The sequence below is a fragment of the Heterobasidion irregulare genome (genome assembly GCF_000320585.1).
Source record: "Heterobasidion irregulare TC 32-1 unplaced genomic scaffold scaffold_09, whole genome shotgun sequence".
NCBI lineage: Eukaryota > Fungi > Basidiomycota > Agaricomycetes > Russulales > Bondarzewiaceae > Heterobasidion > Heterobasidion irregulare.
This window is the reverse complement of record NW_009258205.1, coordinates 636,860-659,089: the sequence shown is the minus strand read 5'-3', so window position 1 is coordinate 659,089 and position 22,230 is coordinate 636,860. Positions and strand designations below refer to the sequence as shown.

The window sequence follows — 22,230 nt, the reverse complement described above, 5'->3', positions numbered from 1 at the left end:
TCTACCCAAATTCTGCTATCGCGTCCCCAAAATGTGAACAAATTCTTCCTTTTTGGAGCCAATATTGCCTGTAAACCCAGATGCCGACTCCCGAACAGAGGTGGGATCTACGGAATCCGGATATTATTATCGCGAGCATCGATGCCGCACATGAACAGATTCCTTGGAGCGGTCCGCTGGGTATATAAGCCACTCGTTCGTAGCCTGTCGGCCCACTATTTCTAAAGTACCTCGCGCCTTATCTCTCCAACTCGACATCAAGCCATGCCTGCATCCAAAGTAACCAAACTGAACACCGGAGCCGAGATGCCCACTCTCGGTCTTGGTTAGTACATTACATGTATATTGCTGCGAGATGCAGTGCTGACGGTACAATCATTGGCAGGAACTTGGAAGTCCCAGCCGGGAGCTGTCGAGGTTGCCGTCGAGCACGCGTTGAAGAACGGCTATACGCATATCGACACTGCCGCCGCCTACGGTAGGTGGACTTGACTCTAGTTCGACGCACTGACTGACACCGACGCAGGCAATGAGGCCGAAGTCGGCCAAGGGATCAAGGCTTCGGGTGTGCCTCGCTCCAGCTTCTTCCTCACCACAAAGCTCGATAATCCCGACCACCTCCGCGCCGCTGAAGCACTCGATGTGTCGCTGAAGAAGCTCGGCACGGATTACTTGGACCTTTGTGCGTTACTTGGTTCTTTCATTTTGAACAGCGATTTATTTCCCCACGCAACGCAGGGCTCATGCATTGGCCGGCGCCAATGACCGTTGAGGGCAAACCCGAGAAGTCCATCAACTGGCTCAACACCTGGAAGGAGATGGAGAAGCTGTACAAGGCGCACCCTGAAAAACTGAGGGCCATTGGCATGTACAGGGCTTTTTTTCTGGCTTCCAATCTTGTTAAATCCTTCCTCAATAGGTGTCTCGAACGTCTCCGTCGAGTTCCTTGATGCGCTTCTTAAAGAGGCCACGGTCGTCCCTGCCGTGAACCAGATCGAGCGTCACCCGTGAGTAGTCGTTTTTGCGAAGTAAAAAAAAAACACTCACTGTTTTTTTTACACAGTTCGTGTCTTCAGGAGGATGTCCTCGAAGCCTGTGCTGCAAAAGGCATAGTGATCACGGCCTACTCTCCTCTTGGCTCAGACAATTCTCCCCTTCTGGCCAACGAGGTCGTCACGAGGATTGCCGAAAAGCATGGTGTATCGTCAGCGAATGTCCTCGTTTCCTTCCAGGCCAACACCCCCAATGTCAACGGTACGCCCTTCCATGACGCGTAATTTATATTTCGAAATTAAGTTATATTCCTTCCCCACAGTCCTTGCCAAATCTGTTACACCCGCGCGCATCATCGGTATGTAGATGCGCATGTTGTGAATCGGTGTATTTCTCTGACTCTTCATGTAGCTAACAAGACGATCATCGACCTCACTGACAACGAGATCGAGGAACTCAAAGCGATTGATAAATCGCACCACTTCCGCGTTTGCCACCCCAACTGGACCGGCTGGGGTAGCCTCGGTTTCCCGGACTGCAAGTAGAGTATAAATGCGTCAAGTAGACTGCAGAAGACAAATACTGTATCACTACCCGGTACTCGAAGGGAAGTATCGAGAAGAAGTGACGAAAGCTTTAATTATCATTGTCACATATGCTTTTGCAACTCTTGGTGCGTGATCGTCGATCGCGTCATTAAGCAATTACGCTGTGCAACGCAATATCACCCAACAGTAACCTCTGTACGTTTCTCTCTTTGTTGCCTCGCAGTTCGGCGCTGAACAATCCATGCTTCGCATCCACAGGCGAATAACATGATCTCATTGGTAAAGATGACCCAGCCTTTCAACACGGCGAGCAGTCTGGTCGAAGTTGCCAGGCATCATCGCCGGGCAGGATGTCGAGAACGTCGCTAGTGGAGAACTCTTCTAAGGCAAGAGCACTTTGAATCTATGCGGCGCAAATAGCTGTTTCGTATCAAACGTACAACGTCTATGGGGTCGCCTATACCGACAAGGTGAGTCTGAATCACGATCTTCATGAGAGTCCCCAATATGCATAAGCGCCTCAATGGTCTAGCATGCCATGAAACACACACTTCGAATCAATGTGAACGGTATAGCCCTGGATGCGTAGCTTATCCTTAAGACAGCGGATCTAGGGATGGCTGCCCTTGGCTAGCTCAGTGCAGTTTGGAAGCATCTTTTGATGCCTCGACTGTGCTCAAGGAGGAAACTTTGGATGCTTGGCGCTCATGTCGATATTGAACTGATACATCGACGTTGAGAAGCGAGACTGGAACCCACCCGTCTCCGTCTGAGAGGTCAGTTGCTAGTACTTACGTCTGCCTTGGGGTACTGGCAGGCTATGTTCGGGACGTTCTGGTAAGCCCCAGAAGCGGCCAAGAACCCGAAGAGCTTGACAGGAATCGGGCCCAGGTGGATGCGTGAGAAGGAGGATTCGCACGACGTCATCAGCACAGTGCGATATATAGTGCCAACGTCCATGCAGATCATCTCACTCTCGAGTTCGACGCCATGGCCGATGCTGTTCTTCAAAGCCTCTCTGCAAGCAGCCTCTTCGATTTACGTGGTGTTGTGGCCGTCGTCACTGGAGGGGGAACGGTGCGCCGAGTTCAATACGAGCTACAAAGCAATGAATCATGCTGATTTTCGCTGTGCATGCTCTATTGAAATGAATTACAGGGTATCGGTTTGATGATAACTTCGACTTTGATCGCGAATGGCGCTACAGTGTACATCATAGGACCAAAGCAGGAGGATCTCGAAAAGTAACATCGAAAACATGCGTCAGAAAGCAAGTTTCTGACGTTATTCACGTTAGAGTTGCAAAGGTATACAACGACGCTGCAGCAAAGCTTCCCGGACGAGGCAAAATCCATAGTATTGAGGGTGACGTTCGATTCAAGGTGGGGCTCGATGATACATGTAGAGGTCAAAATTTACTCATTCATTTTCATAGTCAGAGGCAACACGCCTCGCAGAGGAAATAGGCAAGCGCGAACAGCAGGGCATCACCGTATTTTTCAACAATGCCGGCATCAATGGAGGAAAATTCACTAGACCTCAAGCCGCTACCGCAGAAGCGTTTGTGAAATCCTACTTCGATCCCATAAAACAAGAGGACTTTGATGTTACACTCAACACAAATGCCGTTGGGCCGTATTGGCTCACATTTGCGTTCCTTCCGCTGCTCGAAAAGTGGAAAAATAACGGCGAGCTTGCTAAAAAGTTCGTGCCTCAAATTATCATGACAAGCAGCATGAATGGGTGGACGAAGGTATCGTCGTACTTTTACATTCGGAACACTCAATCAATTCAATCTTCCACAGGATCCTGCTACCAGTGGATTTTCCTTTCCTTATCTATTGTCTAAGTCTGCTATCGGACATGCTACATCAACGCTTGCCCACGAGCTACTTCCTCTCGGCATCCGTGTGAATGGCATAGCGCCTGGTAAGTAAAGTCTTTATACCGCTAGATGAGGTCACAAAATTTTCATTTATCTTCTAGGTTTCTTCATCACTGAGGTAAGTTCGGAAAATATTCTTCTTAATCTTTGAACTTTAGCGCGAGGATCTTCTATAAGATGTCAGCCCCCGGCACAATCGACGCTATCGGTGAATCGCACGGTGAAAATTACCCACCGTCGTTTGAGACTCCCACTCTACCAAATGGTACAAGGAGAGACATGGGTTCTTTGGCATTGATGCTTATCGCAAACTGGTTTATCAATGGTCAGCCGCATCTTCGAATGTTGCTAATAAAATTGTCTCACAAGTGGGTGCTCAGGGGAAACTGTGTTGATTGACGGAGGGGTAAGTCTTCTAATTATCACCTTCCCATATCATTGACACTGAACTCGTTCTGCAGACTCTACTTAAACATCCATCGTCTTATTGAAAATGCCATTCAGGAAATCTGACATGCGAGGTTTGTGAGACAGGCAGTAAGAGAACTTGTAATATTACACGATTTGCGGCAATGATTGTGGCTGATCATATACACTCCGCATGCGAGCCTTAAGTCTATATGACTTTGCTTCTCCTCAATCTTCAGCAGTAGGTATCGGTACCTCTTCTTCCGCCATCCCTGCGACATCCAGCGCCCTCATCACTCTGGTAGTAAGATTGTACCCTCCAACGACAGTCGTAGCTTCGACGATCTGTCTGTCGTTCTCCAGAAGGCCGCGGAAGCGCGCGAAAACAGGCTGTGGAACCAGGATCGAGCGGGTCATATGGTCCGCGTAGTCAAGGGCAGCGGCGTAAACTGGAGGAATAGTTATCCCAACAGAGCCCGTAGAGGCAAAGGCAAATGCGTCTTCCGTGCGAACAACACGGATGGTGCTCGCAGGTAGGCCGACCTTGCGCCCAATGTCTTCATGCTGTCGCCTGTGCCAGGCTTTTCAGGAGCTGCTCATACTGATCCATTTTTCGATTTTTATACGCACCAGACATACGCTGAACCGTTGAGTGCTGATACACGAAGGATCTACAGAAGCAAATGAGTGACTTCCATTGGTCAAATCGATCGGACGGGGAACTGACCAGGAGTTCCACGAGCTGGGGTGCCAAAGTAGTGTTCAGCCTGAGGGCTTCCCCCAAGCCATTCCAGCCTGATGCTACAGGCTCACTGTTCAACCTGTAAGCTCAGTCAGCTATCAGGATAGCCGAGGGAAAACCACATGAACAGGATGCGAACAGAACGGCATCCAGGTCGATGAGCTCCCCGTTGCGTCTGCGTTCACGGATCTTGTCTGCCACCTTCAAGGACAAACAATGAACCATCAGCCATTCCATGGAAATTGGAGGTTAAGAGTGTCAGTAGCTACCTGGTTGGTCCCAGGAGGTGGAAATACGTATGGTACGCGTGCTGGTTTGGAGGGAGTGAACTCTGGCATAACTAAACTCACGGGTGTGAGGCGATACGATGTGCGTGTGAGAATAGGCCATATGGTCGACGGCTTATAATGGTTGTCGAAGAGCCGGGCATGGGAGCATCAGCAGGGAGAAGCAGATTCGGCTTTCCTATCGGCAGACCTCGTGAGCGCGCCATTCAGATCATCAACCTATAAGCGAGGACAGCAAGGGCCGGAATAAAAACCGAAAATCGTGTCGGCATGGCTCGATTGTACACAGATCTAGGGCGATGTCTAGTGTCGAGCGTGCCGGCAGGTGGCAGACAGTCGTGTCTTGCGCAGCCCGAAACTGAAAGTATAAACGTACGATCATATAAACAAATTCTTCATGCGATCACGCCCAAACTGCAGATCACGAGGGATCTTTAGATACACAATCCACGATGCGCAGATACCTCCACCTCTCCTCAGCTTTACTCTTTGAACCAATTTCGCTCGTGTTGTTCAAGTTGGGCAGAAGTAGAGAACTCGATTTGCTCTTGGAGGGAGTATTGCGCGAAAGTCTGGGAAGCTGACGTGGATCTGGAGGAAGGGTACCCGGGTCTGACGCGTATTGATAGATACGGAGACGTTGCGCGTCTGAAAGTCGAGGAGCAAGGAACGAAAGGACATAAAGTTGCAATTCGATAGGAAGATAGGGAGAGAGAGCCTGCGCGAATCCATGGACGTCACCTCGGCTCCCGGACTGGAGCAAGAGGCTGCGTGCTGGTTTCAACAACGCGACCGCTTCGCGCATAGTGTCCGTCGCGGACATTTTATTACGCGTCAAAATATTGTTCAATTGCCGATGACTTTGCTGCCAGTCTGCGATGCTTGTCCGCTCATCGCCCGTCGCGCCTTGTGTAGCTGGTTCGGTGTCCTGATGTTGCCCGAGAATGATACCGAGTTCTCCGTCGATGAAACAGTTGGCGAACATCTCGAGGAATGCAAGGCTATGATTATGCTTCTCTACAGCTTCGATGATTGCTAGAACTGAGGAAAATCCCAGATAATTTCCATTGAGATTGAGATGGTTCAGATAGCGTGATCGACGGCAAGAGAGGTATTCGATGATGACAGGTGTGGAAAGAGGTGTGAGGCCAATCGCAGAGAGATGAAGAACTTGAAGATGAGGTGTGTCTAAGGATGACAAAAATAGAGATAGGAACGCGTCGGCGAGTTGAGTATTAGTGGAGAGGGCAAGTTTGGATAGAAGAGAATTATTGAGAGCCTCGGCAAATGTGGAAACAGTTGTCTGGTCGAGCGCCAGGCAATTCTGAGAACCATATTCCCAATAAGCTATTGAGCTAAATGCGATAGCGGCGAGTTTACACACATTTTGTAGAAATAGCTCTTGAAGAACAGTGTTCCCGTTCAGATATCTGCAGATTGCCAGAAGACCTCTAGGGCCAATCCCATTTCCATTCAAACTGATCTCAACTATGCCATGTCTTTGACCTTCTTCCGTGCAGAGGAAATCAAAGAGCGCTTCGCATCCGTCATCTTGCAAGAGATTATACCCAAGCACAAGCCTAGATACAAAGGTGCGACTGTTGATGGTATCGATAATCTTCTGAGCGCCTGATGACTCGCGGTCAACGCTGCTACCACGTCAAAGGAGGTCCCATACCTGTAATCCCACAGAGCTTGCTACTTTGGAAGTCCACACATGAGCGAGCGGAGAATCGATGCATAGGGGCCTGTTGATTAGGCTATCTGTATGTCGGTTATGATACTGTGTTGATACTATGAATCGTGAAAGTAGCCCTAGTCAAGCCATGGATTGCAACGTGGAAGAGCCCAGGATCTTCAGGTATCAGAGTGGCCTGGGGTGGCTCCGTAGAAAGCCCTGTTAGTTACGTATCTCAAGATTGAAATCATGACCAGATCGACGAGGCTGATCGAATCTCCGCTAGCGCTCCGAACCCTTCCGAACCTGGCTACACGATAGAGCTACAATATTCACGGCCAAACGCTACCAACATCACGGTGTAGAGTTTACAAGCTTGATATATGGATTGCAAAGGGCCCGCGCTATGCACGCAGCGTAGACCGAAGTTTAATGGTTCTCGCACGCCGACGATCCCCATGACTGCGACGGTCAGGCGAATGCTTCGCGTGAACTAAAGAGTCTCAAGGAGGAATGGGCCATACTTGGAGTTTGGAGGCTTGTCATACGAACATCGGATCTCTCTTTCCAAGGTTTATTACAAAGGATGGAGTAATTCTTGTCTCAATGCCGTGAGCAGGCAATATGATTGAAAGGCGTGTTTCATGGAGGTTAGTACTGCCTCGAACAAAACTAGCAACCTAGTGAGCCTGAGCAAAAGCAATGGCGAAAGGACACATACGTACGAGTTACAAACAACAATCAGATTCACATAAATGTCACCGTAGCACTTACTTTGCGCCAGCCTTCGGAGAACTGAACAGCTTCCACAAGTACCCCATGACCCAAGTCCTCGGCAACCACTTGAATACCTTGAAGATTGTCGAGTTGTGTCCCAACGTTACGTAGAAAGGCGGTTTCGATTGTAGGACCTTTGCAACGACCTCCCTCGCGAATACCGGAGTGGGCATGGATTGAGGGCTCTGGCTCGCCCACATGCGCGCGATGATGTTGTCGAGAAATTTGGCATAGAGCGTGTCAGGAGGGAGGGTGAAAGTCGGGGAGGCACTGCTCGAGATGTTAGACCGTACGCCGCCTGGAGCCACAAGTGTGACGTCCACGCCGAGAGGGGCACATTCCATCGCAAGGACCTGTGTAATGGCGTGCGTGGCTGCCTTTGACGACGCATAGATGCCCGCCCAGGGTGTCGGGCTAAGTGGATGGTGTCAAGGTCATAGATGAGTTCGAATTGATAGAGGGAGGGACATACATCTCTCCAACAACGGATCCTATGTTCACGATAAGTCCCTGCTTGCGGGCAGCCATGTGAGGAACGACGACGCGGGAGACACGCAAGATAGAGAACGTGTTCGCTTCGAAGACGTCTCTGATTTGATCGAGTGGGATTTCGAGGACGGGGCCTGTATTGAATGTCCTCGCATGTCGTCCTTGGGGATTCAATTCGATAAAGATGACTTGACGCACCAAAACATCCTACCCCCGCATTGTTTACGAGAATGTCGATGCTGCCCTCCCTGTCGATGACATCCTCCACCACACGCTTCACATCTTCATCATTCTTCACATCCAATGTCAATTTCTCGATCCCAGCATGTGTGAACCCTTGCATCTTCTCGATGTTTCGCGCTGTTGCGTACACCTTGCATCCTTGCTCCGCGAATTGCTCGCACCTGTACACGTACGCGCGCCCGTTCAAGTGCCTCCCTACCCATCAAATGGTCAAGCACCAGAGAAGGACTCACAGGGAGAAGCCAATGCCGCCTTCCGAGCAGCCTGTGACAAGGACGACTTTGGTCTTGCTGGACATCGCCTCAATTGGATCTAGTATGGTGGTAATGAAATGAAACTATCAAAATGCCAATACTTCCGGGAGACGCACTTTAAAATAGACGGAGATAAACGGATGACCTAGCGACCTGGCCCTGGGGCACTCCTGGGGCCTCCATGTGAGCTGCCGTCGAGTCCCAGCGAGTTCCTCGTCTCCGACTCCGAAGATCTGTATGATTTGAGTGTTCACAAAGGCACGACAAGTGCGGGTCGCGCGCGTGGCACATGCATCTCATGTTTTCTTTTGCTTCACCAGACTCCAAGATGCTGCGTAGTCTTGGACAACATCCCGGCCGTGTTTGACGGTGCTATCAATATATAAAATGGACATTTGAATGGCCTTTTAGCGGCTGGTCCATCGGAAATGGATAGTTGGATTGGATTTGACGACTTATGTAGGCCGTCGACACAGCTGCTTAGCTTAGAATTTCTGGGTTCTCACAGAGCAGGCAGAGACGGTCAGAGAGAGGCACTGCACCCGTATTTACCCTTTCACTGATTGAGATGGCATATGAGGATCAAGAGCCTCCACCGAGCCGTTCGAGGACGGGCATCACGGACATTTGATATAGTTCTTGGCTGCCTGCTTCTCTCTCACCCTTGCGACCACATGCCATTCCATCAGTATCGTCCTTAGCCCCCGATGCCGTCAGGAACGCGTCCGGAGGGCAAGAGCCCGCATATAAAGCAGCTTCTCGCCCCCTAGAATGCATATTTCTGCGCTCACAGGACCAGGTTCTCTTCCTGCTCCGTGTTTGTTGAACACACTCCGCACGCGATGATATCCGTCAAAGCTGTCGCTCTAGCGTGTTGGCTCGTTGTAGCTGCGGCGAAGGCGGATCCGTGCGCAGTTATTGGTGGACAAAAGTGGGTTGCACCGTCGGACGTGAGAGCGTGCTTTACTTCGTTCAAGGTAGACCCGGCGGTCAAGTCTAACGTACGTCCTTTCCTCGTCGTCATCGGCCTTGTATGGATAGTAACGCGCGGGGATCCTCTGATGTTCAATGGCGCGAAGATCATCGAAGTAGTCAACAAGACGTTAGCGCTCCATACCTCAGTCAATTACCAGATCAGGGCGCCCGAGCCATTCACCCAGTACGTGCATGAAGACCTCCTGGTCGATCTGGCGCGGATCAGCCAGCAACCCTACTTCAACGATCTCGACCTCCACATCGACCTTTCCAGGACTTTGAAGAGGCTCAACGACGGCCACTGCGTGTACATCAACAGCTGCTACGACTGTACGCATGCTCACTCCCGTGTGCTCTCCTTCTTGTCTTACGCGTGCGCATCCAGCTCTCTTCTTGACGTTCCTTCCGACTCCTCTCGTGCTGTTGACGGATTCAAACGGACAACAGGCTGTTCACATTGCGCCAGAGGCTTTCGACGTCGCGACCGCCGCGTTTGGATCTGAAATCTCATTCTGGCAGGATGCGTTACCGGGCGCACTGAAAGGCAACTTGAAATCGGTTAGTTTGGAAATTGATTCTTTTGACTTGCGTCTAGGCTGAGGCTGAGACTTCTTCTCTAGCTCTCGGGTGCGAAAGTCCTGAAGATCAACGGCCAAGATCCCTTCGTTGCCGTGAATGCTAACGCCGCGATCACAGGCAGTTTCCAGGGCTTCGGAACACGACAAAACGCGTGAGTGAATTCTGCTCCGAGGCCTGTCGCAATTGTCAGTTTTATGTAAATTGGAATCTGACGAGGCGGAATCGCCCATTCCGTGCGGCTGCAGATTTTTCTCTAGCTATCAGCGCGCGTCCTCGGGATGGAACTATGTGTTCGGCAACTTTGCGCAGCAGTCGCTGCCATTGATCGACCAGGTGATTCTGACCATCCAACGAGTCAATAGCACGACGATCGACACAGTTACCGTGAGTGTGCTCAACAAAGAGAAGAAAAGAAAAAGAGCAAATCCCACCTATAGATCCCATATCGTTCTCAATTCGGAACTGCTAGCAAGAACTTCACAGACAGCGCCTCCTTCCGCGCCAAGAATTGTGTTGCTGTTGCCGGCACAAACGGAGTCGACCTGTACGCAAACGCAGCGCCTCAGACTGCTGCAGATGACTCCTTCAGTCCTGACCGACCACTCGCAAAGTTCCAACAACAGCCTGTCAAAGTTATAGCCCAAGTTGCTCGCAAGAATCCCATCAATGTTCTCCTCGACGTTACCCAGCCTGCTGACGTTGCGCTTCCCCCGGCGCTTATCCCGTCGGGCACCCCGCTTCCTGGCAGCAGCAGCGTTGCGCAGTTCTATATTCTTCCAGGAAATACGACGGGCGTGCTGGCCTTGGGGAGCTTTTCCGATGCCAGTTTCGATACGTTCTTGCGAAATATGCTGACAGGGTTGCAGAACTTGAAGAGCTCGGGTGCGACTCAACTGATTGTCGATGTGGTATGCATATATGTTGCTTATGCTGGCTTCTGAAATTCTTACGTATCTTTGATAGACCAATAATGGAGGAGGTGAGAACATCGACACATTTCGTTATCCGGCGTCTGCTTAATAAATCTTTTTTAGGCTTTATCTGCGCTGCCCATGTGAGTCTCGCCCATTATGACTTCATCTGACGAGACTCAAACGTGAATTCCCAGTGGTTGCACCGTATAGTACGTTTTCACTTCCGTTTGCTATCCTGACTATCACCACCAACTTACAACCTATCAGATTGTTGGCCCTAAGTCGACATCCGTCCCACAAGCCGGCCTCGACACCAAAGCGCGGGCGGGGCCTCTTGCGCAGTTGATCGTCAAGGCCATCGCCGACGGCAATGACCCGGACGAGGTGACGCTGTACAACTCGGTCAACTGGCGCTTCGCCAATGGGACGGACTTCCCCGAAGATTACGACTGGCTTCAGCCCCCAGTGACGACTGTTATCAATGGCCATCAAGACGCCTTCAGCCAGAGGTGAGTATTATCATGGCGCTTTGCTCGAGATGGGTAGGGAGCGCGATGCAGCGAGGGGCGTTTCCTCGCCTTCCGCAATGCAGACCTACGTCATAGCGTGTGGGGATGTCGATAGAGTTCTGTTTTTGGGGTTCTATGTGTTCTTGTTCTGGATCTCTGACATCACTTTCCCCTTGTTCGCAGGCTGGGTCAGGAATGCCAGCCCTTCGACATAGATCCACCCACGGAAGCGCTGTTCGATCCGAAAAATGTAGTGATCGTCTCAAACGGAAGGTGCATGCTCCCTTGAAGTTTTTCCGCCTTAGGGCTTCATTTGGACAAGTCGGCTGATGGGTTTGCTCGGGTGATGTAGATGCGCGAGCTCGTGTTCGCTATTTAGTGTGAGTTCTCCCGCTCGTGCTTCCGTTCTGCAGGGTGGTGGTGGTGGAGTTCTGCATCTGGATCAGTGGCGTCATGAGAAAGTCAAATTAACGAATCGCTTTCAGGTCACGATGTCCAAACAGGAAGGCTCGAAGACCGTGGTCGTCGGTGGGCAGAAGAGCGTGCAGCAACAATACTGCGGCACCGTCGGTGGTCAGTCGAGTGATTACTCGACGATGGATAACGATATCAAGGTGCGTTTATACCCTTGTTCTTGGCTTCGAGCTCTCATCAATGCGTCATCGTTCAACAATAGAGCATGAAGCTGAAAAATAGCACCTTCGCCCCGCCCGATTTGTACGTCGCCTACTGCCTTTCTTGTGCTTTGCATCTCTCTCGCTCTTCTCTTGCCTATGTTCCCGGACCGGAGCGAGACGCGACGAGCCTAGACCTCTATTCCTCTGCTATATCTACTATGACGTCGATACCGGCGTATAGAACAGCGATCGCTGAACCTTGTTTTGTTTTCATTATGTCCAGCGTCACCAATAGTGTTCAAGGCATCACCTGGCGGCTTGGCTTCGGTATCGACAACACGGAAGAGCCCGAAGGTCCGTACTCACGATATCTCGCCAGGGGCTTCTTCCTGTCGCGATTCTCGCGCTGGGGTGTTATCTCGTGCGCTAACCCGACCGCTTTGACCGTCCTCCAGAATGGCAAGACCACCCCGCAGATGTGAACTTTCCACTGACCGCGGACATGTGAGTGTCGTAATGTTTTTTTTAAAATTACTCTCCCACAGTCCTTGCCCATCACTCTCCGTCCTCATCTGCCCTCTGCCCTTGGCCCCTGTCTCTTCGCCGGAATTTCGGTTGCCTCAGCATCCCCATACGTGTTTGGCTCATCCAGAGCTGCACACACTTATCTACGTAACGGCAGAATCCGCCCCGGGCGTCTGAGACATTACGGTTTCGCCGGTGACTAGTCGTTCGCCACCGATTACTGACCCCTATCTTTCTTTAGTGTCAATAATCCAAATGCCATTTGGCAGGCGGTGGCCAAGGCCGTGTTCTTATGAGCGCGCATTCGCATGAATTTGGGCTCTCTGGGTTAGAGTTTACGTGGTTTGTGTATCTATCATTTTCTGAGCGTGCTTGCTGCCTCGGGAGCTTGTTTTTGTCGTTCGGCATGGCTATGCGATAAATACAGCTCGATTCGCGATGGTTCAACTGGATAGCCCCGTCGGTGTGCCGCCTCTCGTAAATGTGTACGCATGACATCACCCCTTCGTCTCTACACACCCACAAGACGCGTACTGCCTCGGTCTAATAGCGTTTGGTGGCGCACAGCTCCGAAAGCCGTATAGTGTGTTGTACCGGGGCCGTTTCTTCGGATACGGACGCTCGCGATCACTCAGCTGATCTGGCAGGCACAGCGTAGCCCTTGTCATGCGTGCGGGAGAGGTGAAATACGGGAATGCTAGTATAATGTTCGGCCAAACGGTCCTGCAATGGACGCGGGGTAACGCGAGGCCGGACTGTCTGGTCGCGTATCTACCGAAACCGCGATGAGGATAGCGTCATACCTTCCCTTCCTGGCGAATCGTCAGTAACTCTACAATTCTATTAGCGAGTCTCGGTTCGAATTCCCTGTTCATTTTGCTTCACATTCGCTCATACAGACGCACACGTCCCTAGCTGACACATTCTTATTCGCCTTCGCTCTTTTCAGTTCATCTTCCAGCCCAACCAAGAAAGGTGCGTGGACACACTTTCGCTTATCGTGATGAAGCGCTGCCAGGGTTGGGACGGATCGGGCAGCGTGGGTTCTACGTCTTGCCTTGTTCTCTTGGGTTCTTCTGCAGTTCTCGGGTTCTTAAGGTTCAGGTTCTGCAACCATGGAGCTCGAATGATGTTGGCTATGGCCTTGATGTCGAGAGCATCGACACGCGCGGACGAACGTTCGTTTGGCTACGTAACGCCTTGTAAACGCCTTGATGCTTACGATGCCTGCAGGGGGCTGAAGGGCCGGTATCCCTGAAGCCAAAGTGCCATTAACGCCGATTCGACGAATGAAGCTCGACGATATTGCAATTAATCTCGCTCCCGCGTATCTGAACCCGCGATGCAGTCTGGGGAGGCCTGGGGGTGGACGCGTACAACCGTCAAACTGTCGATTCGCGAGGGGGCCAGATCAATCGCGACCGGTCCCTCGTGGACGCTGAACCTGGATAGCCTGATTCCACACGCTAGACGCACGTACGAGTTCGGGACGTTGCGGACGATCCCTCCACGCTTTTGCATCATCTGACAGATCCCCGCAACGTGGGGGCGTGTCGATGGTGTCAAATACGGTGTCCACATGGACCGACACTTCACGAAGGCGCTGTCGTTGGGTGACACAGCGCTGGGCCGTCTGCGTCGTGTCAGTATTCGACATTTGGCATGGCATGTACCTCCTCGCCTGGCGGGACCGAAGAGCGGCCATGATGACATTCGATCGAAAGGACGCACGTTCTTCTGCCAATCCTAAGACAGAAGTGCTTGAGTACGTGTATTCATATGTGGCATTCATACGTGTGAGCGTAACTTGCTCATCGTTCGTTGTTCTATCACGATCTGATATCCCATACATGCTGACGCGTCGACAGGTATTACTAGAATCGGTGAATATGCCTCGCGACGTGGGACGATGCGTGCGCCCACTCGGACCCCTCGGTAGTTACGCGTGGCAGGCACGAGTACTGTCAACACATCCAGCAAAAGCGTGTCGAAATAGGTGCCAGGTAAAGTACGAGTACATATGGTACGCACGCACGCATCTGGCATCCTGGCCCTCGGTTAGGGAAAGGAGTCTGCGTTGGGACATTTCGAGCAGGAATGTACCTGTAGATATTGGTGTTTGTGCGGGTGCGAGAATTCGAAGGCGCGCCGGCATTGCATCATAGCCTTCTGCCTCTGCGCGTCGAATCGGCGTCGAAGGGCACCCGCCGCTCACATGCTCGATTCCAGCGGCAAAACCTGTGGGTCCCACAACAAGCTCCAAGAATAAGCCATACCATCATCTCCCAGCTCGTCGCGAGGTACTAACGATACATGGCCTCTTCGACGAAAGCATCCGAGACTCTAGGCCTCCCACTTGCCACGGGTGCTCTCGCGATCGACCGTTGCAGCGCGCACCGTGGAAGATGGAATTCGAACGTAGAAAGATGGTGCGGGAGAGACCGGGTAAAGTCCTTAGATAGAGGGCCTCTGTCCGGCTCGAAACCGCGATGCTACCCAGATCTGCAAGGCAGCGCGTTGATGACGTCGACGTCCCTGGCAGCGTCCCTGCTCGATCTCCTCGCGTCCATTTCCCGGACCGCGACCTTCCGCGACAACGACAGTGCCTACGGGTCAGACGGTACCCCGCGCGCGCGCGCGACTAAACACGCGCATCCAACCTATCAAAAAATTCAGCCATTCCAAAGGACTGACCTAGATCGTGCGTTGTGCAGCGGAGACCCAGCTCAAAAGGAAGACGTGAGGATGTGAAAGTGCATGAGATTCAATTGCATTGCATGGCTATTGAAACAAGTGTAGGGCCCAGACCAGACACACTGTAGGGACTCGGACTAGTGCATACGAAGAAGTGGGGTGATGAGGACGTCGTGCGGTGCTTGTAGAGATCATGAGGAGATAGAGATGTGTGGTATGATACAGCGTGCGCGATCGCGTGCTCCGACTAGTAAATGTGACGCGAGGTAGGGCAGAGTATGGAAGGAGATATGTAGCGCAAGAACACGCTCACGCGTCGCTCCTTTGCTTGCAAATATACACCTCGTCGATATGAAGAAAGGAGTCCGTATGGAAGAGGCTCGACAGATATACAGCGTGCACGGGTGCGAGGGCGAGAGGAAGGGCAGCCAGAGGTAAGAGCCGAAGCTGAGAAAGCGCGAGGAGAAGCGGAAAGGAAACCAATAAACAATTGCAAACAGCCCCACACACGCGTTCGCGTCGTACCACGTCGCCATCAAAGAACAGCAGAAAAAAGAAAAACCGAGCTCGTAAAAACAGATGCAAGTCCCATTCGTTGTCGTCGTCGTCGTCAAGGTCGTGCCAATCCCGTCATGACGCGTCGTCCCATCCGTCGAGGACACTAACCTCACAACTCGAATCCCTCTACGCAGGCTTACTTCGGATGTGAGCGCGAGTGCGAGTGTTGGGGCTGGTGGTGGGGAGCGTGCGGGATGTGAGGTGGGCTCGTGGGGCCGAGCATAACCTTGAGCACCATGTGTCCGCGCTCATCTGCGCCGCGCGCGAGGAGCTCGAACGCACGAGCGGTGTCGGAGAGGCGGAGGCGGTGCGTGACGAGCGCGCCGATGTTGGGCATCTTGCCCGACCCAAGCAGCGCGAGCGCCGCAGGGTACGTGTTGGCGTAACGGAACGAGCCCTGGATGTCGACCTCGCGAAGCGCCGCGGCTGAGAGCGGCAATGTGGTGTTGCGCGTGCCCATCCCGACGAGCATCACCTTCCCGCCTGTGATTGCGGTCTAAATGGGAGGTATGAGCACACAGCAAGGTAGGGGGAGTAGGACGAATGGGAACTGACATGGATGGCCATCTGGATGCACGGCTCGGCACCGGTGCACTCAAAAATGACATCGAACCCGTCCTCCTCGCCGAACTTGTCGAGAACGAGGTCTGCACTCTCCTTGGCTCGCTTCAGCGCCTCCTCGGGAGACTTGGGCCGTGCACCGGCGGGGAGGCAGAACACGTCTTGGGCGAAACCCTGCGCCTTCGCGAAGGACAGTCGCGCCTGGTTGATGTCGACGGCGACCACTCGCGATGCACCATACGATTTTGAGAGCGCGCATGCCAGGAGACCGATCGCGCCGGCGCCGTAAACGAGCACGGTCTGGCCTGCCGCGAGGCCAGCGCGTCGCGAAGCGTGGAGGAGGACGGAGAGCGGCTCGGCGAGTGCCGCGTGTTCAAAGGTTACGTTGTCTGGAAGGCTATAAGCGGAGAGGGGTAAGGTGCGCTGAGCTTCTCCGTCTGCGCCTGGAAGAATCGCACGTACGGATGGAGGACGTGGGCGGGGTGGTTCATGCGCTCCTGGAGAGTGCCGTCGAGGTGGGGGAAGGTCTTCGCGCTACTGGCGAAGCGCATGCCCTTGCAGAGGTTGTATCTGCCTTGCGTGCAGTAGTCGCAGTTGTTGCACATGACGCCAGCCTCAATGGCGACACGTTGACCGGGGACGAGGTTCTTCACGCCTGGGCCGACGGCGGTGACGATACCGGCGGCTTCGTGGCCGAGGACGAGGGGTGCTTGTACGGCGAAGTCACCGTTTCTGCCGTGGAGATAGTAGTGGACTAGGGGTGCGAGGGTGAGCGGGCCATGGACGAGATATGGAAGAGAGAGGGGGACACGCACGGTCACTTCCACAGAGGCCGGTAGACATGACGGCGACCTGGGCCTGACCGTGCTGTGGAGGCCAGAGAGTGCGCTCCTCGTAACGGAGGTCTTTGGGGCCGTGGAGGACAGCAGCGTGCTGGATGTTGAGTGCGACGGGGGACATGGTTGGGGCAGTGAGGAGGAGAGATGGCGAGGAGGGCTTTTTAAAGAGGCAGCGGACGGTCTCGTGAGTTGGTGCTGCAGTCCAAAGAGCCTTCCCTTCGGTCCGAATCTCCGTCCCCAGATCGAGATCTCCTCACACTCTCCGTCCTCCTCTTCCCTTCCTTCTGATCTCTCCCAGCTCCTCCGTTCCCCTCTTTTGCGCCTTGCCTGCTCCATCGCCGCCCGTTGCAACCCATCGCGTTCTGCTCTTTTGACTTGGTTCGGCCCGCACATCCGATCCGGGGAAATTACGGGTTTCTGGCGTGTTCCATAAAAGCCTCCCGCCCTCTCCCCCGTTAATTGACATCGTTCTCCTCGACTCTGCCCGACTGCGTACGCAATGGATTCTACTCCTTCCATCTCTGCTCCACAACTGTTCAATCTCACTGGCCAGAACGTTCTTATCACCGGGGCTTCGAGAGGTATGTCTTTTACCTATCACGTCCACGTCCCAGCGCTCATTTACTATCTGTTTAATTATCCTTACCGGTTATCCGACTGTGGGTTACACCCTCTGTGTCAATCTATATCTCCTCATGCCGTGTTCTTCCTACTCGGCTGCCCGCGACTCGAGGCATCGGGGCCGCTTGTGCCAAGGCCCTGGCCGAGGCAGGCGCCTCCGTCTGTCTTGTACTCCGTGCTCCAGCAGAAGGCGCTCAACCTAACCTCGACACCGTCGGCGCCATTCGGGCCATGGGTGTCCGAGCCGAATACGTTTACTGCGACCTGAGCGATCTGAATGCCGTAAAGGGCCTCTTTCAGAAAGCCTTGGACGCCATGGGGGGCCAAATCCACGTTCTGGTCAACTGCGCCGGTATACAACGGAGATCACCGAGCGTTGATTTCTCGGAAAGGGACTGGGACGATGTATGTACATTGTTCTATCCACATTCATCTCCAAATCCATCCCCATGTCCGCACTCCCATGGTCCCTTTGACACGCGACCTTCCATCTTGGTCTCCTGGCCCGGGATGCCTACCGGTCTCGTGCGGCCGCTCGCAGGCGCGGTTTTTTCTCTCCTTCTTTGACCGTTCAACCGCTCGTTGCTCACTTATTTGCGCGTCTGTGAACCAACAGGTCTTGGACGTGAACCTAAAATCGGTATGGCTGCTCTCGCAAGCAGCCGGCCGGCACATGGTCCCCCTTCGGCGCGGGAAAATCATCAACTTCGCCTCGCTTCTTACCTTCCAAGGTGGGCTGACCGTCCCTGCGTACGCGGCCGCCAAAGGCGCCGTCGGACAACTTACCAAGGCGCTCAGCAACGAATGGAGTCAACACAACGTGCAGGTTAACGGCATCTGCCCTGGATATATCGCCACAGACATGTATGTCTACTCCTAACTTATCTAAAAATTTCACCCTGTCCCCCCTTTTTGAGCCATCCCATCCCGCCGTCGTGGACCCAACACACTCTCAATCGTTCCATGTGTTTACAACTCCGCGAGTCCCTCGGGCCGTTCCGTCCGCATCTTATCTCTCCATTCTCGCGACGCGCAAATTCGCTTTTGCACATTCACGATGGATTCAGATGACCCCGCCTTGTGAGGGAGCGCGCACTGACGGGGATGATTTTGAACACACAGGAACGAGAAGCTGCTCGCAGACCCGGTCCGTCTGCGTCAGATATCAGAGCGCATTCCCGCGGGGCGATGGGGACAGCCAAATGACTTTGCAGGCCCGGTCGTGTTTTTGGCGAGCAGCGCGAGTCAATACGTCTGCGGTGAGCTGCTCGTCGTTGATGGCGTAAGTCGCGCGCTGTTCTCTTCGTCTAATCGATATTCGCCGCTTATGTGTCCTTACAGGGTTGGATGGGCCGGTAGGCGCGTGCACGGATGTGGGAAGCTCAATTTACTGTACTTTTATTACCCGCCCCCAAGACCTCTCTATTGGAGAGCCTCTCTTCTCTGCCAGAAGTAACGAATCAAAAAAAATACTACGCGAGCCAAGGTGCCGAAAATCGAACGGCAAGCTTGTGCGCCCTGCGTTTACTCACCGAGACAAATCAGGCCGACTGTGACGTCGACGGTTCCTCTCCCTCCACGTAAATCAGCAGCCCGTTGCATAAGCTTGTAGTAGGTGAACCGGGCCGAGGGTGCGAGATGGATGAGAAGTGCGACGGTTGGGCATGAAGCGGAAGCCCTGTTCGGCTGATCACGATCGGATAGCGCGCACACTATTGCGACGTGTTCAGCCAGGCCGCGTCGGCGACTCGGGGCCATCCCCGACATGTTCTCGAGGATAGACGGTGGCTGTCGCGGGGCCTGCCGAGACTTATGAACCTTCAGGAAGTGTGCTAGTCTCGGCAGGCGGTATGAGTGAAGTTGCGGTGCGCCACCTATCCTGGATCGACAGCCGCAGGGGTCAGCGGGTTCGACGAGGAAGAAAATAGTCGGTCTTCTGCCCCAGTCTCTGCGATCGCGCTGGCCCTCATCGTCATCGTGGGCGAAGCAACGTTCTGCACGCTCTAGACGAGGAGCGGGAGAGGCCAGACCCTGACCCCAATCTCAGGTTCGGTCCGATCGCCGTAACCCTACGCACATCAGGGCAGCGCGACCAGCTTCCGGGAGAGAGGAAAACATATTTCACAGCGCGGGATTCACACTGCGCTGTGTTTGCACAGGCGGGCCGGGAGAGTCTAGGCCCGACATGGGTCAGGTCACCGCGCGCGTGCGAACGGAGAACATCCAGCAAGGCGAGGCGCAAGGCGAGGCGTGTGACAGGACACCACGATCCCTACACTCTGAAGAAGTGCCCAAATTACGATTTCGCGGGTCAGGAGTGGCCATCGGATGGAGGCCGCGCACTGTTCTGGTCGACCGCTTTTCGTCTTGGGACCCACTTATGTTCGTAAAGTTTGTCCGGGTCGTTTGAAGAGCCTGAGGCGGAGCGCCTGCCGAATTGCAAAGGGGACAGGCAATCCCGAGGATGTGCACCATTATCGAGTGTGATCCAGCCGACCAGAGGCATCCCATAATCCCAGACGATACGATCATCGCTGACGAGCAGAAGAAATGAAGAGCAACTACGGCCGTTGGTGCTGGTGCAAAGTAAATGTTGGAGATGGAGCTCCGTCTGAAGGAGTAACATTGGGAGGCCTTGTGAGCCTCTCAATTGAGGATCAGAATCCGAAGCATGGCGCAAAGGGACAGCATGGAACAGGCTCCATGCCTTCGATGCACATGCCCGCAACGAGTTCCGGTCCCACAGCTCGACCCTCCCCGCAGGTCCCACCGAATGATCGCCTGGTAGATGCGAGCCCATCAATTAAACCTGTGCTGTTGGCATGTTGGAAGCGATCGATATAATCCGGAGCTGCAGGGCCGTTCCATCGAAGCTGAAGCCCCTGTCCTTGGTTTCTCGTCTCAATGTGCATGTCCGCCGGAACGAGTCGAAGAGAGGCTGTCGTCATTGGACGGTTTAGGCAATGAACGGGTGCGTCCGTCTAGGACGAGACACAGGCCTTCATTGCAGGAGATTGCAGGCTCGTATTGTCAGAATATATCTTGAGGTTGATCGCGTTGCATTTCGCCGAGAGTTGACCCCTGGACCGGCCCGGGATATCAATGCAACACTACCCCAAAATAAAAGGTGATCTTTGAGTGTGAAATAATTAGATAAATTGTATGCACACCCTCGACGCCGCAGTACGGAAGACAGTCGGCTCGACCGGCGAGTCCGTGCACTTCATTCACATGCCAGTCAAAGAGCGGGCAGATAAGTGCGCGTCCGGTGACAGACTCGACGCCTGCGCGCGGACTTCCACTGGAAAGACCCAATTAGCTCGGGAATTTGGCGAGAGAGCGATGAAGGCAATTGGAGGAACCAAAAATGTATGGTTGCACGTGGACATCCCGGAAGGGGACCATCAGGTGCAAAGAAGATGGGTGTGGACGAGCGTGGGGGCACGGGGGAGAGTGGGAGAAGAGGGAGAAGGGAGAAGATCGCGGTCCTTCATAATGAATTGAGAAGCACGCCACGGATACAGAGCTTCAAAGGCGTGAAGTTCATCGCCAACAGTCCATGCCGCTCGGGGCTTCCACCCTGACTCTCGTGTACCGGGAAGTTCCCAGCTTGCCTGAACGAAGCTCAAGAGCATGTTTGTGAAGCAGACTATGTTGAGGGCCTGTAGATAGATCCCAAAGTCACATGTGCTCGTGAGTAGATGTACTATGCACGCCGCACTATACTTTGTTACCCCATTTCACACCAAATGTGGTCATGCGCCTGGAGATCCTAGCGTCAAAAGTTTCTCTGGCCACGTTGATTAAGGATTGCCAGCTAGTCGGATACGAGACTCCTGGCAAGCTGCGTGTAGAAACTAAGTATACGGGGAAGAGAACGTAAGGCGGAAACAGATCAGACTTCGCAGCGCTCGTGAGAAGGATATCATTGGCGGATAGAGAGAGGGAAGTAAGTCGCCTTTTGGCCATGGTAAGACATTAGACGGCTGTCAAAAATGGCGCCGCTGGATAGTAAGAATCCCGTCGCGTGGGTGAGTTCGAGCTGTTGCAAGTGCTAGAAACCCGTTCATATGCGTCGATTCCGCATGTTGAGGCAAAAACCGAAGATGCGATACCATCTAGAGACTTTGTAGGGGCACGAGGCACATGAACACCGCGGACTCGAAACCAGGGGTACACATCAGCACACACCTTCCAGCTGTGGTGTCCGAGGAAAGCTTATGGATATTCCTGCTCAAGAATCAGATAAAGGAAGGCCCTAGATGGATTAACGCCCTAACAAGCCTGTATTTGACTAGCCAACAGCTTCAGTGAGGCTGCAACCAGCTGCAAGCTTCAATCGACAGCCATTCGTCTGGATTGGTTCTGGAAGATCCGCTACTAATGAGAGGTTTTCGTGTCAATAACCGCAGTCAAACGATCCTCCCACCTTCATTTCCAGCCTTGATGCTCCGCGATACCAACCTTCGCGGCTCCCACACGCTAGCTCAAGCATGTGGCCTTGTAGCTACTTGATAGTGTATGAGTCAGAAAG

At 53.2% G+C, this 22,230-nt stretch overlaps 10 protein-coding genes across 10 annotated transcripts; 4 read left to right on the top strand and 6 right to left on the bottom strand.

Moving 5' to 3' along the window:
- The first annotated feature begins 252 nt into the window (after positions 1-252).
- Positions 253-1,658, top strand: HETIRDRAFT_441440 (uncharacterized protein). The gene is made up of 8 exons (XM_009551643.1): positions 253-325; positions 386-478; positions 527-682; positions 739-864; positions 920-1,007; positions 1,064-1,254; positions 1,316-1,351; positions 1,405-1,658. Exons 1-8 carry the CDS (start codon positions 265-267, stop codon positions 1,536-1,538), a joined length of 885 nt encoding a protein of 294 aa, XP_009549938.1. The 5' UTR covers positions 253-264; the 3' UTR covers positions 1,539-1,658.
- A 559-nt stretch (positions 1,659-2,217) lies between these two features.
- On the bottom strand, positions 2,218-2,501 carry HETIRDRAFT_107556 (uncharacterized protein; the record flags this gene model as incomplete). The annotated part of the gene is made up of 2 exons (XM_009551642.1): positions 2,218-2,310; positions 2,337-2,501. The coding sequence occupies 2 exons, from the start codon at positions 2,499-2,501 to the stop codon at positions 2,218-2,220; spliced, it is 258 nt and encodes an 85-aa protein (XP_009549937.1).
- Positions 2,502-2,531: 30 nt separating this feature from the next.
- On the top strand, positions 2,532-3,917 carry HETIRDRAFT_435860 (uncharacterized protein; the record flags this gene model as incomplete). Its single annotated transcript, XM_009551641.1, has 9 exons — positions 2,532-2,618; positions 2,700-2,785; positions 2,839-2,923; positions 2,977-3,294; positions 3,347-3,470; positions 3,528-3,544; positions 3,604-3,751; positions 3,807-3,832; positions 3,888-3,917. 9 exons carry the CDS (start codon positions 2,532-2,534, stop codon positions 3,915-3,917), a joined length of 921 nt encoding a protein of 306 aa, XP_009549936.1.
- HETIRDRAFT_387972 (uncharacterized protein) lies at positions 3,913-4,931 on the bottom strand. The gene is made up of 5 exons (XM_009551640.1): positions 4,846-4,931; positions 4,716-4,777; positions 4,562-4,655; positions 4,465-4,505; positions 3,913-4,405 (listed from the first exon to the last, which is right to left on the bottom strand). The coding sequence occupies exons 1-5, from the start codon at positions 4,912-4,914 to the stop codon at positions 4,063-4,065; spliced, it is 609 nt and encodes a 202-aa protein (XP_009549935.1). The 5' UTR covers positions 4,915-4,931; the 3' UTR covers positions 3,913-4,062.
- Positions 4,932-4,977: 46 nt separating this feature from the next.
- HETIRDRAFT_479061 (uncharacterized protein) lies at positions 4,978-6,740 on the bottom strand. The gene is made up of 3 exons (XM_009551639.1): positions 6,542-6,740; positions 6,248-6,492; positions 4,978-6,187 (listed from the first exon to the last, which is right to left on the bottom strand). The coding sequence occupies exons 1-3, from the start codon at positions 6,603-6,605 to the stop codon at positions 5,285-5,287; spliced, it is 1,212 nt and encodes a 403-aa protein (XP_009549934.1). The 5' UTR covers positions 6,606-6,740; the 3' UTR covers positions 4,978-5,284.
- A 571-nt stretch (positions 6,741-7,311) lies between these two features.
- HETIRDRAFT_107552 (uncharacterized protein) lies at positions 7,312-8,348 on the bottom strand (the record flags this gene model as incomplete). The annotated part of the gene is made up of 4 exons (XM_009551638.1): positions 7,312-7,732; positions 7,791-7,941; positions 8,006-8,211; positions 8,284-8,348. 4 exons carry the CDS (start codon positions 8,346-8,348, stop codon positions 7,312-7,314), a joined length of 843 nt encoding a protein of 280 aa, XP_009549933.1.
- A 544-nt stretch (positions 8,349-8,892) lies between these two features.
- HETIRDRAFT_460291 (uncharacterized protein) lies at positions 8,893-12,874 on the top strand. The gene is made up of 17 exons (XM_009551637.1): positions 8,893-9,305; positions 9,384-9,609; positions 9,665-9,837; positions 9,900-10,009; positions 10,104-10,242; positions 10,296-10,766; positions 10,822-10,837; positions 10,893-10,912; positions 10,967-10,981; positions 11,040-11,281; positions 11,465-11,554; positions 11,634-11,661; positions 11,767-11,895; positions 11,958-11,998; positions 12,182-12,252; positions 12,354-12,402; positions 12,665-12,874. Exons 1-17 carry the CDS (start codon positions 9,147-9,149, stop codon positions 12,717-12,719), a joined length of 2,034 nt encoding a protein of 677 aa, XP_009549932.1. The 5' UTR covers positions 8,893-9,146; the 3' UTR covers positions 12,720-12,874.
- Positions 12,875-13,734: 860 nt separating this feature from the next.
- Positions 13,735-14,128, bottom strand: HETIRDRAFT_454003 (uncharacterized protein; the record flags this gene model as incomplete). Its single annotated transcript, XM_009551636.1, has 2 exons — positions 13,735-13,851; positions 13,904-14,128. 2 exons carry the CDS (start codon positions 14,126-14,128, stop codon positions 13,735-13,737), a joined length of 342 nt encoding a protein of 113 aa, XP_009549931.1.
- Positions 14,129-15,178: 1,050 nt separating this feature from the next.
- On the bottom strand, positions 15,179-17,199 carry HETIRDRAFT_411170 (uncharacterized protein; the record flags this gene model as incomplete). The annotated part of the gene is made up of 4 exons (XM_009551635.1): positions 15,179-16,171; positions 16,231-16,633; positions 16,699-16,990; positions 17,052-17,199. 4 exons carry the CDS (start codon positions 17,194-17,196, stop codon positions 15,812-15,814), a joined length of 1,200 nt encoding a protein of 399 aa, XP_009549930.1. The 3' UTR covers positions 15,179-15,811.
- Positions 17,200-17,574: 375 nt separating this feature from the next.
- HETIRDRAFT_429094 (uncharacterized protein) lies at positions 17,575-19,055 on the top strand (the record flags this gene model as incomplete). The annotated part of the gene is made up of 5 exons (XM_009551634.1): positions 17,575-17,656; positions 17,809-18,101; positions 18,313-18,560; positions 18,819-18,978; positions 19,038-19,055. The coding sequence occupies 5 exons, from the start codon at positions 17,575-17,577 to the stop codon at positions 19,053-19,055; spliced, it is 801 nt and encodes a 266-aa protein (XP_009549929.1).
- Between the last annotated feature and the right edge of the window lie 3,175 nt (positions 19,056-22,230).